Here is a 15620-nt window from a genome sequence, read left to right as displayed (position 1 = left end):
CGCATAAAAAAATAAACTCAGTATTCGCCTTTCTGATGCCCCCGCAGGTTCTATTCTTGCTTCCTGTGTGCCGGCAGCCTCAGGTCCGTTGTACGCTAGCCACACATATACAATATAATGTCAACAAGCGGCCAGCACACTGGAAGCAAGAAGAGGACCTGCTGGGGAGTCAGAAAGGTGAGTACGGAGTTTATTTTTTTATACGCTGGGCATACTGGGGGTAGGGAGTGGGTGAGGGCTGGCTATATACTACTGGGGTCCGGCTGGCTATATACTACTGGGGGGCCGGCTGGGGGCCTGCTGGCTATATACCCAAGTACAAGGCGAGTGGGGATAAGCCGGTTTATAGTTGAATATGTACGGTATATCTTGACATCTTTTCTAGAATCCATTTCTCTCTATATAGCTTAACTGGCTCAATAAAATAAAAAGCTTAAAAAAAGTTTTTTGAAGATAAACGGGTTAATGCGCCACCTGATGTCAGTGCAGTTAAGCTGGCAGCAAACGGTTTTAACAATGTGAAGCATCTACTTGCAATAACAAGGAAGGATGCACAAAAAACCTTTCAGAGTTTCGAGGCAATCATGGTACACTTGCAATTTCACATGAAAGTCATTTTGTATTGCTAGCACAAAGCAATCCGTATATTTCTATGTATCAAAACATAACCTTACCTTCATGTGTGATTTCAGATTGTCCTTACGGGCACAACGGAAAGGACATAGTGGACACTGATGGCTTTTTAAACCTGTGTGAATCACCATGTGCCTCTTCCAATAACTTTTGCGCTTTATTACTAGTCCACAGATTGGGCACTGGAAAGGTTTTCCGACTTCTTCTTCTGGAGCTTTCACATAAAATTACAAGAAATCAAGTAAAGTAAAGTTTTTTAAAGTTATAGTATTGGAAATTTTTTGTTATTGGGTTAGTAAACATAAGACAATATTCTTGAAAGTCTAAGTTTAATAAAAAATCTAAATCAATTACTACATGCCCCCAACTAAAAAACAAACACTCTTTATTATGTAACAGACTCTTTATAAGGGGTAGATTTAGAGGGCATGAAAGAGAAGAGAGCAATTGCTCTCTCATGCCATTTCGCTGGTCTGAATTTTTAGCCAAATTAGCCAAATGCTGGAACATAAAGCCAGAAAAGGTATATGTCTGTGTCTATGTGACAGAATTAGGGGTCACCTTGGTTGCACAACTACATGGCTCGTGAGGAGCACCATCTCAGGACCAAAGACTGTTAAGAAAGGATCCATCTTTAACCTTCAGGTATCAAGCTTAAAACCCAACATACTATGTTGTATGGGACACTGTCCAAGTCAAAAGCCCCTTCCATGTGTAAAACCTCTGATCGAAGACCCTGCATGTTACTATGTGATGACAAAGCTTTATAACTCCAAAATATTTCATAGAGAGTTGCATCCACCGTCATCAATCTCCATCCAACGTAGGCCTCATGCACACAAACATTTATTTTCATTTGCATAATATTGAAAGTTTTGTTTGTAAAAACAGGGGCATAAGAAGCCAAGAGAAGAGCAGATCCCGCCAGAGGGGGCAAACTCCTCCATATAAGTGTGCTTGGTTTACAATCCTTGATCCTGGTGGTAGATTTTCTTTAACAGTATGAATATCCTATACGATTAGCAAAAAGATAGATCCCTACAGGGTTACAAGCAAAAGTTCATTAATGCCGCACCGCTTCAAGGAAAGTCTGTGTCATATAAACTATGGTGTGATTTCAATGGAAGATTTTATGAAATCATCATTAAAAGAAATTAATGTGACCATGCCCTTAAAGGGGTTTTGCCACGAAGACAAGAACGCTTGTTTTTGTGATCTGCAGGGGTCTCAACAGGGTGCTGAGACCCCCACTGATCAGCAAGTTAGGCCCTATCCCGTGAATAGAGCCTAACTTGTCTTTGAGCCCTTTAAGGCTCCTGAAAATTCTGACATCAGGGTCCTACATTTTTTTATGCATGAGTCTCTATTCACTTTTGGCTGTAGGATGCCATTGGTGTTAGGCTTCTTGCACAAAAAATTGTGCTATGCCCAAGCTGGAAACGGCTAGAGAGGCAGAGGGATGAGCCCTGCTCACGCCTCCCCTCCACGTAGGTACGCTTAGTGCTTGGCCGTACTATAGATAGAGTATGCTCCATCTTTTTTCCCAGAGACATTACAGTGATATACATGTGTATCAGCGTACCGCAGCCGGGCACCATAACTGCCCGGATATCCGTCCCCACAACGTTGGTTGCAAGTGGCCTTGGTCCAGTATGTGGTCAAGTGACAGCTGAAAACAACTCACTGCCTCCATGTTAAAGGGCACAAATAGACATGGCCAATTCATGTGCCCTTTATGCCATGTATCATCAATGAGGCCGTTGTTTGGCTGCAGCAGTCACATGGGAGATATCATACCTGCTACTCGATGGACAGTGATTCAAAAAGTAAAAACTTTTTATTTTATAGCATTTCCTACATTGGTTTAACTTTTAAAATAAGTCGGACAACCTCTTTAAATGAGACTATAATTATATGTCAGACTTATACTGAGAGATGGGTGGGACTACATAGAAATCTATTTTTTGGAGGCATGCTATAATCTTGGATGTCATCTTTAGGAAAAAAAAATTACCCTTTTCATAGTCTCTGACAGTCTTATGTGTCCTCAGGTAACCTCACAACATGGTGAAGAATCTGAGGTTTTCTAATGCACAGCTGAATAATTCATATAGAAGAGCATTTTATTAGAAACCTATTCATATTATTCACTGGCAAAAACTGCAACAGGGACCACACTACACATCCAGAGGAAGACATCAAAAACAAGTTACAGATCTGCGCTCTCTATTTCAAGCAATCAGATTGTGGGATCAGGAGTTGCCATCATATGGGAATACTGGATAGAAAATCAAACCCCACTGGTATATCAGAAAGGGAATATATGGACTGACAATTACAGGTTTAGGGTTATCCAATCAGTTGTGACTACTGCATCCATAGGGTGCCTTGATAGGATCCATAAATGAAACCATGAAAAAACGGCTATGTGCCATCCATTTTTGAAGGGACGGCACGTGAATGAACTAGATGCAATACATTTCTATGGATTAGTGAGCACAGCTGTTACCAGACCACGTGACTGATCCGTCAAAAAGTAGAGCACCTCCCAGTCTGAATCGTTTTTCACAGATCTCTCAGACCATATTTCAGTATTTTTACGATCCAGAATCGGCGTGCCCTTGTGAATGTAGCCTTTTACTAGGGCATGATGCAGCAATAAATTATTAGTATTAATCCATTATCGTGCACCTCCTTCTAGTCAGTGATATATAATAAGAGAGGGAAGCCATTTTTTTTCCTTCATCTCGTGGACATGGCTTTAAAAATGCAATGTGAAACCCTTGACATGTACAGTATACGCATCCTTAGTGCAGGTTTTCATGACCCTTTTGTAGATCAGATTTTGGGGCACTCCCAAAGGAAATCTACCATCAAAATCCATCATGATAAACCAGGGGCACTTACTCATAGATCCAGGCAGTGTGACTGTGGTTATCTTCTTATATTTGTTATCCTTGGCGACATTCATTCTAAAATCAACTTTTATAACAAGTTGACAGAGCCCCTCTGTGTTGAATGCTTCACAAGCTGTTACAGCATCTCCTCCCCTCCTCAGAACGACTCCCTCCTTCTCATGTAACTTCATAGAGAGGGGAAAGTGCTCATGGTAACAGCCTGTGAAGCTACAGCATGGAAGGGCTTGTTTTAGAAGGAAGGATGGATAACAGATATAAGAAGATTACCACAGTCCCGGTGCCTGGATCTATGAGTAAGTGCCCCTGGTTTATCATGATGAATTTTGATGGTAGATTTCCTTTAAAATCCAATCCGAAGGATCCCGTAGGTTCCCTTTCAGTGCCTGAATCTATGAGTAAGTGCCCCTGGTTTGAGGCAGAACACTGCTTCAAAATCTGACAAAAATAAACCCTGTTTGAACATACTTTTAATGTTAAAAAAAAATTGGCAAAAAAATATATATAAAAAAATTGCAGACAAGAACACATTTTTTCTTTTCTGAACTTTGTTATCTTCACTTTGTTGTTACTTTCCCAACTAATTTTTCCCTCCCTCACTGAAAAGCAATGATGCACACAAGCATTAAATGTCATCTCAATAATAAAATAGTAAATATTGATTTTTGCAAACTAATCTACATGACCAAGGGACAGCTTCAAACAAAAATTATAATTAAGGTCATAAATTTCCTTTAAAACCTGGAAACACATGCAGCACTTCTTGTGTGAGCACAATTCTTCCGAGCCTCTTATGTATTATGCAAGTCAGCTGGTAAAATGTGCCCGGTAATCAAAGTCTTACAACGTATAATTACCGTTACCCATTATGCCAAGGATACTCGGGATTGGGAAGCGGCAGGAATGAGTAACCTCCTCATCAGAATTTGGCCTGGAGTTCATTTATCTTGCCATGTGTCTTGTGCGCATATTTAGCGAGGCTCCCGTGTTACAGACACATCTTATCTCAACAAACACTTCACAAAGAACATGGACAAGCCCGATGTTATGCAACCAAGTCACAAGGGCACATGTAAGGAAAGGGGATATTTTACTTGGCGCCTGCACTGGAAAGGTTACCTCAACCAGAGGAGTTGTGTTCTGCATACCTAATAAGTATGCGTCTTACTATAAAATGGATATTTTTTTTACCATTACACTACTGCAATACGATTATTAAGTGCAAGTTTTTGTGCTTTTTTTCTGGTATTGAGTCTTCCCAAATGTTGCTACCCATTGATTTGAATGGACGACTTCTTTTGCAGCATCCAGGCATATTCAACACATAAACAACCCAAAAATTCCATTTTAAATAAACGCGATAATAATAAAATAAAGCATTTTCAAAAATCCTAAAAACGTATTGCTTCTAAAAGGCGTTTTTTCAGAATTAATGTGAATTTACATTAACCTAGCAGATACTGCAGAATATAAGAGGTTTTGTCGGGAACTACTACTGCAATTTCCACACCTTAACCAGGGAAAATACCCCTGCGTGTTCTCTTTATAGTATTCTCCCTTTGTGGCATGTGATTGGGGCACTGTGGCTTCACTTCCATACCTGACCACAAATGTTCTGGCATCGCCGTCCTTCCCAGCAGAGGGCAGGAGTTTGCTAACTTTTTTTCAGTGCCATTGCATCTGTATTTCTCCTCATCAAATCTCATTTGATTTTTGGTTTAGTTCAGGTCGATATAAGAAACTTCTCATATCTGTCCTGTCTTCCCTGATAAACCGCTCAATTTAGAGCTAGACCTGTCTTCACTGAAAGGAAGCTGCAGTTCATAGAGGTCTTTGAAGAGGGGGATGGGGAGAAAGAGGGGAAGAGGTGACTGAGCAAAACAGAGACACAGGCACTTGATCTCTCTGCGAGCTGCAGTCTGTCTTTACTAAAAAGGGTCTTGGCCTAAGATTTTATCTTATGCCAATTAGTTGGGCTCAACTGCTAATACTCCCACTGAATTGGGAGGGTCCTGTATGCCCAAACTAATACAGGAGCTGGAGATTCCCTGATGGAGATAGCCAGAGCAGTAGTGCACATGTATGACATGTTGCTCAATTCAGGATAAGACACAAACATCTAGCAAGGCAAAATATTAATACATTAATAATATTATAAATTTTAGGCATAAGTGGAATGGGCAGGGGTAAAAGAGCAGGGTTGGATAAGTGGTAGATAAAATATAACTTTTATTCATATAGTTTTAAAATAGATTTTAAACCTATATGAATATTTTATGTACCACTTATCCAACCCTGCTCTCTTCCCCTTCCCTTTTTCAATTATAAATCACAATTTGGTGGTGCACATCTTGGTAGGTGAGGTTTATCGGCCATCCTGGATAACAATTAACTGTAATTTCAGGCATAAACCCTACTAAACATTCGTGCCAGGTCAAAGCAAACTACAATTCTTTAAAATGACCACATCTGTATTAGGGAAATGTTATATTTTTGTACCTTGACTTCCAGATTTTGAAGACCTTCCTTTTGGTGAAGGGAGCAATAACAGCTCTAAAGACTGCACTGCTGTTCCCTTGTCTTGCTTGTCTTCTGGCAGTGGTAATGGGTCTTCCGAAATGTGGGGCTTTTTTTTCTCTGCAAGCATACTGCCAGCAGCACGTGCAGCAACTTCCTTGAGTAATGCTGCGGAAGAGGTCATTGATGCCAAGGAAAGGAATGGACCTGCTGGAGAATGACGCTCTTGACCGGGTGTCATACCTCGCTCACTAACTTTCTTGGACAAGGCTGCTAAAGTGGAACTAGCTGACTGAGAACTGAATGGTGAAGTGAAGGTCTCAAACCTTAGGGTTTCCTCAGTTCGCAGTTGCGATTGGTCTTGTAGGACGGCATTAGCAGCAGCTTTCAGTTTAAGGATTGCAGAATCCGGTGACAGACCACATGTATTATTTGAGTTTTGTAGCCATTTATCCTGGCTCCATATAAACCGGTTAGTAGGTACAGCCCCATATTGATCATTGCTTTCCTGTTTTTCAGCTAGTTTTCTAGCAAGAACACTTAACTGTTTTGCATGGTGAGAGGAAGAAGAAAATTGTAGACTTTGTGGATCTTCCCTGCCATTTGTAGACACTTCGGATCCCAGTTGAACAGAGCCAGCTTCCAGTAACCGTCGAAGATTACTACTTATTGGTTTATTCGCACCGGATTGATCATCCTCATCCATTGAGGAGGCAGAAGTTGACAACTGTTCCTTACAATGAGAGGCATCTTTGAAAACATCACTCTCAAAAAATCCGAGGTCAGCATTTAAACTTGGTGTAGCGCTTCCTAAAGATGTATCAGGAGATGTAGGCGACTCTCGTCCCCCATCAGTAGGAGACAACTTGAAGTTGTCTTGTATATCGCCAAATGAATCTTCAGATGGGGTTTCTGAGTTTGTACCAAACCAGTTTTCTTCTTCACTGACTTCTCCGACTTCCTCCCTTCTGGCACCATCTACAGGGAAAATGAAAATGAGTGTTAAAATATATATAAAACAAAAAAAAAAAAGCTGGCGCAGGTTTATGAAGCTGTCCAAAAAAATAAATACATTTCAAAAATGCCTTTGTTGCCATGAACAGTCCGCCACATTGTACATTTCATTTTAGAAGATTCCAAATCAAAGCTGTGTAGTTTTTAAAATATTTTTTATACCATCTCTACATTTGTACGGTGAAATAATTGAAGTATTTATAATTCGGATATGAACAGTTTAGGATATTGTGTCACTTTGGCTGGGTTAATATTACATTTGTGATATACATTTAGCTCCCACCATGTGTGCTTAATGGGTCCCAACTGTAACATTAAACATACAAAGTCCGAAATTCTGTACTTTTGACCTCCTCCTAGGAAGTAGATGACAAAAATATTTTTGGATCTAAACAGACCCTAACAAAAGTTCTTCATCTGTGTGATATTTTCCAAATACCTATGGCATACCTCCCGCTATCCCCGTTAGAGGAGAGGGCCTGCTAGCTTGTATTAATTTATATTACATTTCAATTAGTCTTGACAGTATCGGACTACGTAAGTGAGCAGTTCACTTATCTATAGAGAAGAAAAAATTACAAATTGTGAAGCATGTAAAAATGTCCCAGAAAATCCAAATACATAATTCCAGACTATGATTGGTCAGTTAAAATGATTCATCATTTCTATATTTTATTTCACAAATGTCATATGTAGAACATGTCAATTTTAGTCTAATGTTTATGGGTACCTTTTTTGGGTAAAGCTACAAGCTCAGGCCCCATACACATGAATGTATATGGCGACAGTATGCTAGCTGTACAGATGGCAGCTAGCATACAGCCACAGCACGGTAAGGTGAGTGCACACGTGTGTTGCGGCAACATCGGTGGAAAATATAGAATGTGCTCTACCCTTTGCCGGAAATACATTGCGGCTGCACGTCTCCCCATGGAGTCGGGAGGGTAGAGGAGCGCTTCCCCCCTCCCCTCATCAAGCGGGACGTATACTACGTTCAGGTCCCGGTCCAGGTGTAGCATACATTCATGTGCATAATGCCTGGGCATCATTTAATGTAATGGAAGCTCTCTCTCTCCTTTTACTAAATATTCTATACACAGTCACAGTTCTCTCCATCCTGGAAGCTTGGATGCTCAGGGTATCAGATGCTATATGAGTAGTATTTGCACACTGCCACAGATTTTCTGCCCTATGCGCTTATATGGTTTTTCAAACAAATGAGGCTTTAAGCAAAACCAAAATACATTCATGTTACAACTAATAAAGGTTAATAAAATGTGTCTAGAGCTCTACTGCATGTTGGCTTGTTGTCCATTCTGTTTGTCTGGACATCAAAAGGAACATTGATACTGGTCTCCAGGAGTGTAGCATCTTTGCTCAGCTACTATTTGAGTCATTTCACTATTGTAGTATCTATAACATAGGTAAGGTGAAACTAAATAAGAAAACGGATAAACAAGCCACAAATCTGATAAATGCCATATAAATACATGCAAAATGCTAACTGCACTAACTGTGTTTGTAAGTGGAAATTCCCTGTTACCTATAAGGTTCACACATTATTTTCCAAAGGACGAGACGCTATTTGTGTCCTCTGTCTGGTATTCGTGTTTTCTCCTTTAAAGCCTATTAAAACTGTTGAAAGAAGTCAATTACATTGTAAATTGGAACTGCTAATTAAAGATCAGAGGATTAAGAGTGAGTGTGCAGAGAATGAAAAGTGATAAGCCATCTATGCACTATGCCCACTCCTGGAATATGTTCTGTATGGAATTCTGGTAGCGATGCAAATACCTGCATCCAAGCAAATTACTTGAGCTCTTGTAATTAAACTGATCCTCTGGAATTTATTGCTCTGCCTTTTGCAGCAATGAGCATAGAAATTGTATTGCTTTTCTCTATATATTGTGGTCATGTCTGGAGGCAGCGCAATAACACTGGGAAGCACAAGAATGCTTTATGGAGGGCCAAATCGGCAGCACCGGGGGGTCATTTTGTATCCCATCATGGGCAGGGTATCCGGATATGCCATTAGGCTTTTTTTTTTTTATTTCCCACATTGTGTATTAGTTAAACCTTAAACCCCAAACAAATCCTTGTTTTGTAATGCTCCCTTTCAGATGGTGTATGCAGTCATGCTTTTATCATCCGAGCGCAGGAACCAGAAAACAAATGGATGTCTCATGTGCAAAATTGGTGACTATAAAGGTGGGGTGTAGGTTTCACCTACATTAAATTTTGCTGTCGTCCATAAATTGAACGATTGTGCAAAAAATGGTCATCATGGCGCGGTTCACCATCCCAACAAACTGCAGACGGCTAGTGCAGACCGCTGGTGCTTATATAGGTGAAGGGGCAAAACACCTTCGATTTGCACAGGTGTAAAAACAGCTGACTTGCACTTAACGGCCTGGAGATGCATTCATGACCAGCTCCAATAAATGGATGGATATTGGTATCAATAAGCTGGCACCAATGTGGGATGTACAAAAGCTGGTGGCCGCAGCAGTTTGGGCTCGGTGTAATGTTTCGTTTAGCTCAACTGATATATCTGGAAGTCATTCTAAACTAATTTGGGCATCTATCCATCCTTGAAGACAACCGTACATGATGGCCTCATTGGGGCTGATGGAATCTTCCAAACGGAACAGGTCACACTGCCACAAGTGGTTTGGGGAGCAGAACCAGCTACTTCTCTGGATCTTCTATATCGTAACCTGCTCAAGCATATGTTAGACAACCTTGGCCGCCCTGATCAACAGCCCAATCCAATGTCATGCACCTGTTTACAGCAGTATCCATGGCTTCAGATACCTTTAGAAACCATCCGGCATATTACAGAGTCACTCCCGCAGCATATGGCTGTCAGACATCACCTAGTCTTCATAATAATTTGCCTTGCTTGTGAAAGTACCTGTACTGCTAGATGTGACCTGACCTTAGAAGCTTTCACTGCTGCATGTGATCACCAGAGGAAACAGGATGTAGACGTCTACTGAACAATGTACTGAAGATTAAGAGGTAGAGAGGAAGATAACACTTTCTAATATTTCTCTGGATTCTTACAGTCACTCCAGCATGCTACCCCACACCCCCACTGTGCCATAATCTTACCTGGAAATGCACATGGCTTTTAGCAATTCTGTGATCTACAATGTTAAAAGGAAATTACAGATATTTGCCAAATATGACATTTTTTCTTAATACAGTACGCCGTAAATAGATTGTATATAAAAATATCGAAACAATGAACTCTTTAACCCCTCATCTCTGCACACGTTTTTCACGTTAATGAACGGAAAATACATAAAAACTAATACATTAAAGGGGAGAAAATATATGTAGGACAAAAACAGCTCCAATCAAGGTCCACCACCATAAAAAAATATATAAAATGGCCAAATAAGAAATGTCCTATACCTTAAGTTTTCCGATTACTACCAGGTGCAAAGCATAGCATTCATAAGTACAGCATGGACAGCTAGGGGAAAAGGACGAACAAAAGATACACAGTCAGAAAGAGAATACATAGCGAGGGAGACGATCCCCAACATGTTTCATGTGAATTTGCATCATTGGGGGAAATGTAGCTTTTAATTGGTTTCATGTTGATGTCCTACTGATTAACTTTCATTTACTCTTTCTGTTTAGTATATTTTAAAAAAGAATTCACATCTGACATTTGTTGTAATAAAAACAAAAACTTTTTTTATTGGGTCAATACAAATTTACTTCATTTGTACAATTTTCTTTGGGAGAATTTTTTTTTTTTACATTGTCACATTCTATGCGCCATAACTTTGGAAATTTTGTCCTTTCAAAAATAGAAATTCATTACAGGAAGCCATGAGGTCCTTCATTGGGCCCATTAGCACCCCGCCACTGCAGCTGCTGGGTGCCCATGGTTGACTGAAGAAGCTCACTCACTTTGCAGCTCCTTAGACAGTAGGGTCCATGTATGACCACGGGTTTAAACACTTGGAAACTTAGCTTTTTAGATCCTGAATATTATAGCCAGGGACAGGTGGTGACAACATCTCCTGCTATGATCTTTCTGTAGAAAGGCATCACATCTACAACAACCGCTGTAAAAACCCAATAGGGTGGTTGTTAAGGGTTTACGGCCCCTTTTACAAAAATATTTATTTTGCCAAATTTCAAATCATAAGTAGAAGTGGGCATTTTGGTATTTGCCATCTAGTAGGTCTCCTCACAGAACACATTTTTTTAATAAAGGAATTACATAGAGCGCTATATCTAAATTTCTGCCAATTGCCAGGCCTCTTCCAGGGACTGCTGTGTTATTTTGTATGCGCATTAATATTTTAATTATTTTGCTTTTGTTTCAATTGAAGTTAATTTGGGGAAGATATAAATATAAGGTTCTCGGTTTGTATACTCTGCAAGGGAAACCTTTCTGTTTTATGGCTCCTGATGGGGTATTTTACTATTATTGTGATGGAAACAGATCCAGGGGAAGAGATATACTGGGATATACTTTAGAAAGAAGGGAAAATGTCAGAGCAGTTCTATGGTCTGGGTAATGTTCTGCTAACCTATCTTAGAATTTATGGATAGGGTACTTGGACATGTTTTTTTCACAACTTACAGGATTTAAGTTAATGCACCGCAGGATGAGTTTTCATCCTGGTCTTTATAGACTGCTATGAGGCATTGACATCACAGGGTGGACGCAGGGGTTCCTGACTGTCGGACCCCAGAAATCAGACATTTATCCCCTATTTGAAAGGTCTTGTGGAGTCTATACCTCAAATGGTCAGAGCTGTTTTCGTGACACAGCAGGTGGTTTCCTTAATCTGTGTATACAGCTTTATGCATTGCACTCTGTGTGGTTGCATGTTTCATGGCCACATACAAGAGTTATTTGCAGATGAGTACATCTTGCACAGAGTAGAGCCTGTTCTTGGCTATTCTTTGAGCTGTCACTTTCGTCGAGTTGCTAACAGTGTATCACCCTGTATCCATAGATCACCTGTTACATGTCTTTGAGAACAATCATTGCTAGTCACACAGTGTCATTTTTTTTTTTCTAACTCCATTTGCAAAGTCGTAACTTTTTCCATCAACTTATTTATAATTCAGGGGCAAAATTTTCCCATCTCTGCAGCTGTCAATGCAAATGTGGTATGTTTTTACAGGCAAAATACTACCGTTACTGATGGGTTCTGTAAAATCACTACATGTCAAGAGATTGGAGCACACTATACTTTGATTAAACCTTCCCATCGGATCAGAGGAAGCCGAGCGGCTCTTTTGTTCTAAGCTCTTAGCGATATAAAGGGAAGAAAATGGGAGTATTAAGAGAAAGAGGTTTCTCGTACGGTTACCCAGACAGCAGCCACATATGCTCTTCAGTAGATTGTTTAGGTTAACAAGGAAAGCCAAGTATTAGAGAATTTGAAAAGCACTTTTCTACCGCCATAGTAAAGGTAAGATCAGCCATTTATGTCCTGCATGTGATTCATAAATGCAACATTGATAATTAAATGTAGATAGTAAATGTGAAGAGAAAGCAGCATTTGCACTCTATTGAGAAGATAGGAATCACTTGAATAGCTCAGAAATGTGCAGATCAGGTATAAATTCCTGAAAGTGCTATTGCTAAACCTCAAACTCTTAAATCCAAGGATTATAGCTACATAATAAGATGCATACGTACTAGGGTTATTTTTGATGTTTCTACCATTATTATCGCTTTTACGCCAATTTTAAAAGGTGCTAAATATGATGGCTCTAACCTTAGTGATAAAGCCACGACCAACCACATAGTTCTCCTACAGCAGCCCCTGAATGAGAGCAAACAGATTCTACCAGACCCTTAAATGAGGGGTGTTAATATTTTCAGTGGAAGTACCAGGCACAGAGTGAATGTACAGGTATCGGGGGAAGGGTCCAGTCCTGGCCATTTGGACAGGTTCTATGCTTAATGGACAACCCCTTTACTCATGTACACTTGAGAATCTGAGTATCTGGGTAGCTAAGCTTTTAGCAATAGTGGAGACAGGATACTATGCCTCTCTTTGAAGCTACATTTAAGGGAACCTGTCACCATGAATGTCATTTTTAGCTGGTGGCAGGTTCCTATAGCCTCTGCAATGAAAGCACATGATGCTATTTACCAAATGCACACATTTAGATCAACACACTGATGCTACATGCACACCTGGAGATGGGGGGAGCGCCACTCACCCCTCCCATCTTCATAGGGACCCGATTTATCCTTTGCGGCATGACAGGCTGGCTCAGTTATGGTACAGAGAGAAAAGATGTGCTCACCACACAGTCACCGTGCATAATAGATCTCGATGGTGGCCTTCAGTTGGCTGCGTTTTTTACGGCTAGCTCTTGGCCGCCATTTACGGTGGTGTGCATCAAGCTTTATGCACTGGGATTTACAATGCGTTATAACGCATCATGTACATAAGGCTGATTGTACATACACATTCCACGTGTCTGCTGGATTTACTGGCTCACATGGACTGGCCTAAAGATATCTGCATATGTTGCGTATAATGTAAGAGAAGTATCCAGCATTATTCATGGGATTATGCAAATCACATTTGTATAAACAATATGCTGCCCAATCCGAATTCCACTGTGGATTGTCACCATTTTCAATGCGCCATCACCACCAATGCAAGAATGTAGAAACATTCAACAAAAAGCTGGTTTTGTAAATGCAGCATAGTGTGGGGATAGCCTAGTATGGTGAAGGCCTGAATTCAGTTGTGATGCTTGTTTTGGATTTTTCATGTAAAACCTGTTGGACAAATGTCAAATTAGGAAACTGCAGATAAAGCCCCATCGAAATTGAATGCAGTTATTTACAATGCAGCTGTAATGCAGTATGTACTGCAATGTGTGAACACACCCTTAGGTGACTACACCTCACAAAAGCTTTTCTGCACACTATTCCAAGTTGAAAGATGTGATTCATTTATGTCCTGTGTGCAGGGGGTCTTAGTGTAACTAAAAAGATGCTTTATAAGTTTTGCAAGTTTGAAAAGACAAAAGCCATTGAAAGTGCCTGGAAGTGCCTGGAATTCTTGAAAATAATAATAATAATAATAATAATAATAAAAAACAGGTAATCAACAGCAGTGAATAAAACTTCTTATACGTGGGTATAGTCAAGTAAATATGTGTGTGGGGCGCACATCATGTGGAAGCGTTTGATTGGCATTGGCAGGTATTTGTTTAGTGTAACAATTTAGAAGAGGCCACACATTTGCATTAGGGAGTATGCCAAGAACACTCTGCTTATTGTGAGTGATTAATCGCTGCCCTGAATTGAATGTTATTAGTCTCCTCATGCTCCAGTGATGCACAACCTCTTATCTGATACTTTGCCTATTTTTGCACTGGTTACTATGTCAGACCTTCTCACCGGAGGTATAAAGTCAGGTACAGAGTAATGGAAACAATGTGCCCACATTTACATAAATTTTGAGGAGGATGTCACCTTGAAAAAAAAAAAAAAAAAAACACAATGGGTGAACTTCTGCTCAGGTCGCATTATTGTCTATAGCAGGGCCACATGTGTTAGCTCTGCCTTCTTCTACTACAAATACAATCCTACTAGAGATTGGGGAGTAAGAAATTTACTGGGCAGATTTCCAACAAATAATAATGAAAAGGCTAAAATTCAATTTGTGCTTCTGAACTGAAAGGACCATACGTGACAAGAGAGCGCTCTCCTACAGCCACTCTAAGCAAGTCCATAATATTATGTTATTGGAGTCTGGTACTTCATACGTGGTAGTAGTACAATAATAACCCTGCTTTACAAGAAGGTCCTGCTGGTTCATCAGAACACTGGAGTCTGTCTACAGAGACTGGCATACACAGCTAAGGACCCTCTGTCTACAGAGACTGGCATATACGGCTTAGGACCCCCTGTCTACAGAGACTGGCATACACAGCTAAGGACCCCCTGTCTACAGAGACTGGCATAGACGAATAAGGACCCTCTGTCTACAGAGACTGGCATACACAGCTAAGGACCCTCTGTCTACAGAGACTGGCATACACAGCTAAGGACCCTCTGTCTACAGAGACTGGCATATACGGCTTAGGACCCCCTGTCTACAGAGACTGGCATACACAGCTAAGGACCCCCTGTCTACAGAGACTGGCATACACAGCTAAGGACCCTCTGTCTACAGAGACTGGCATAGACAAATAAGGACCCTCTGTCTACAGAGACTGGCATAGACAAATAAGGACCCTCTGTCTACAGAGACTGGCATATACTGCTAAGGATCGCCTGTCAACATAGACTGGCATACACAGCTAAGGACCCTCTGTCTACAGAGACTGGCATACACAGCTAAGGACCCTCTGTCTACAGAGACTGGCATATACGGCTTAGGACCCCCTGTCTACAGAGACTGGCATACACAGCTAAGGACCCCCTGTCTACAGAGACTGGCATACACAGCTAAGGACCCTCTGTCTACAGAGACTGGCATAGACAAATAAGGACCCTCTGTCTACAGAGACTGGCATATACTGCTAAGG

General features: G+C 40.6%; 1 protein-coding gene across 4 annotated transcripts in view; it reads right to left on the bottom strand.

The window, feature by feature from the left end:
• The window catches only part of ZNF827 (zinc finger protein 827), an 89572-nt gene that overhangs the window by 57696 nt on the left and 16256 nt on the right, over positions 1-15620 (bottom strand). For all 4 annotated transcript variants that reach the window (XM_072121782.1, XM_072121790.1, XM_072121799.1 and 1 more), the window contains exons 2-3: positions 6048-7043; positions 675-847 (exon numbers count right to left, since the gene is read on the bottom strand). In XM_072121782.1, the coding sequence (XP_071977883.1) occupies positions 675-847; positions 6048-7043 (1169 nt within the window). The remainder of the gene's footprint in view (positions 1-674; positions 848-6047; positions 7044-15620) is intronic.

This window comes from Engystomops pustulosus, chromosome 1, assembly GCF_040894005.1.
Source record: "Engystomops pustulosus chromosome 1, aEngPut4.maternal, whole genome shotgun sequence".
Taxonomy (NCBI): Eukaryota; Metazoa; Chordata; class Amphibia; order Anura; family Leptodactylidae; genus Engystomops; species Engystomops pustulosus.
This window is presented reverse-complemented; position numbering and strand designations above follow the sequence as displayed.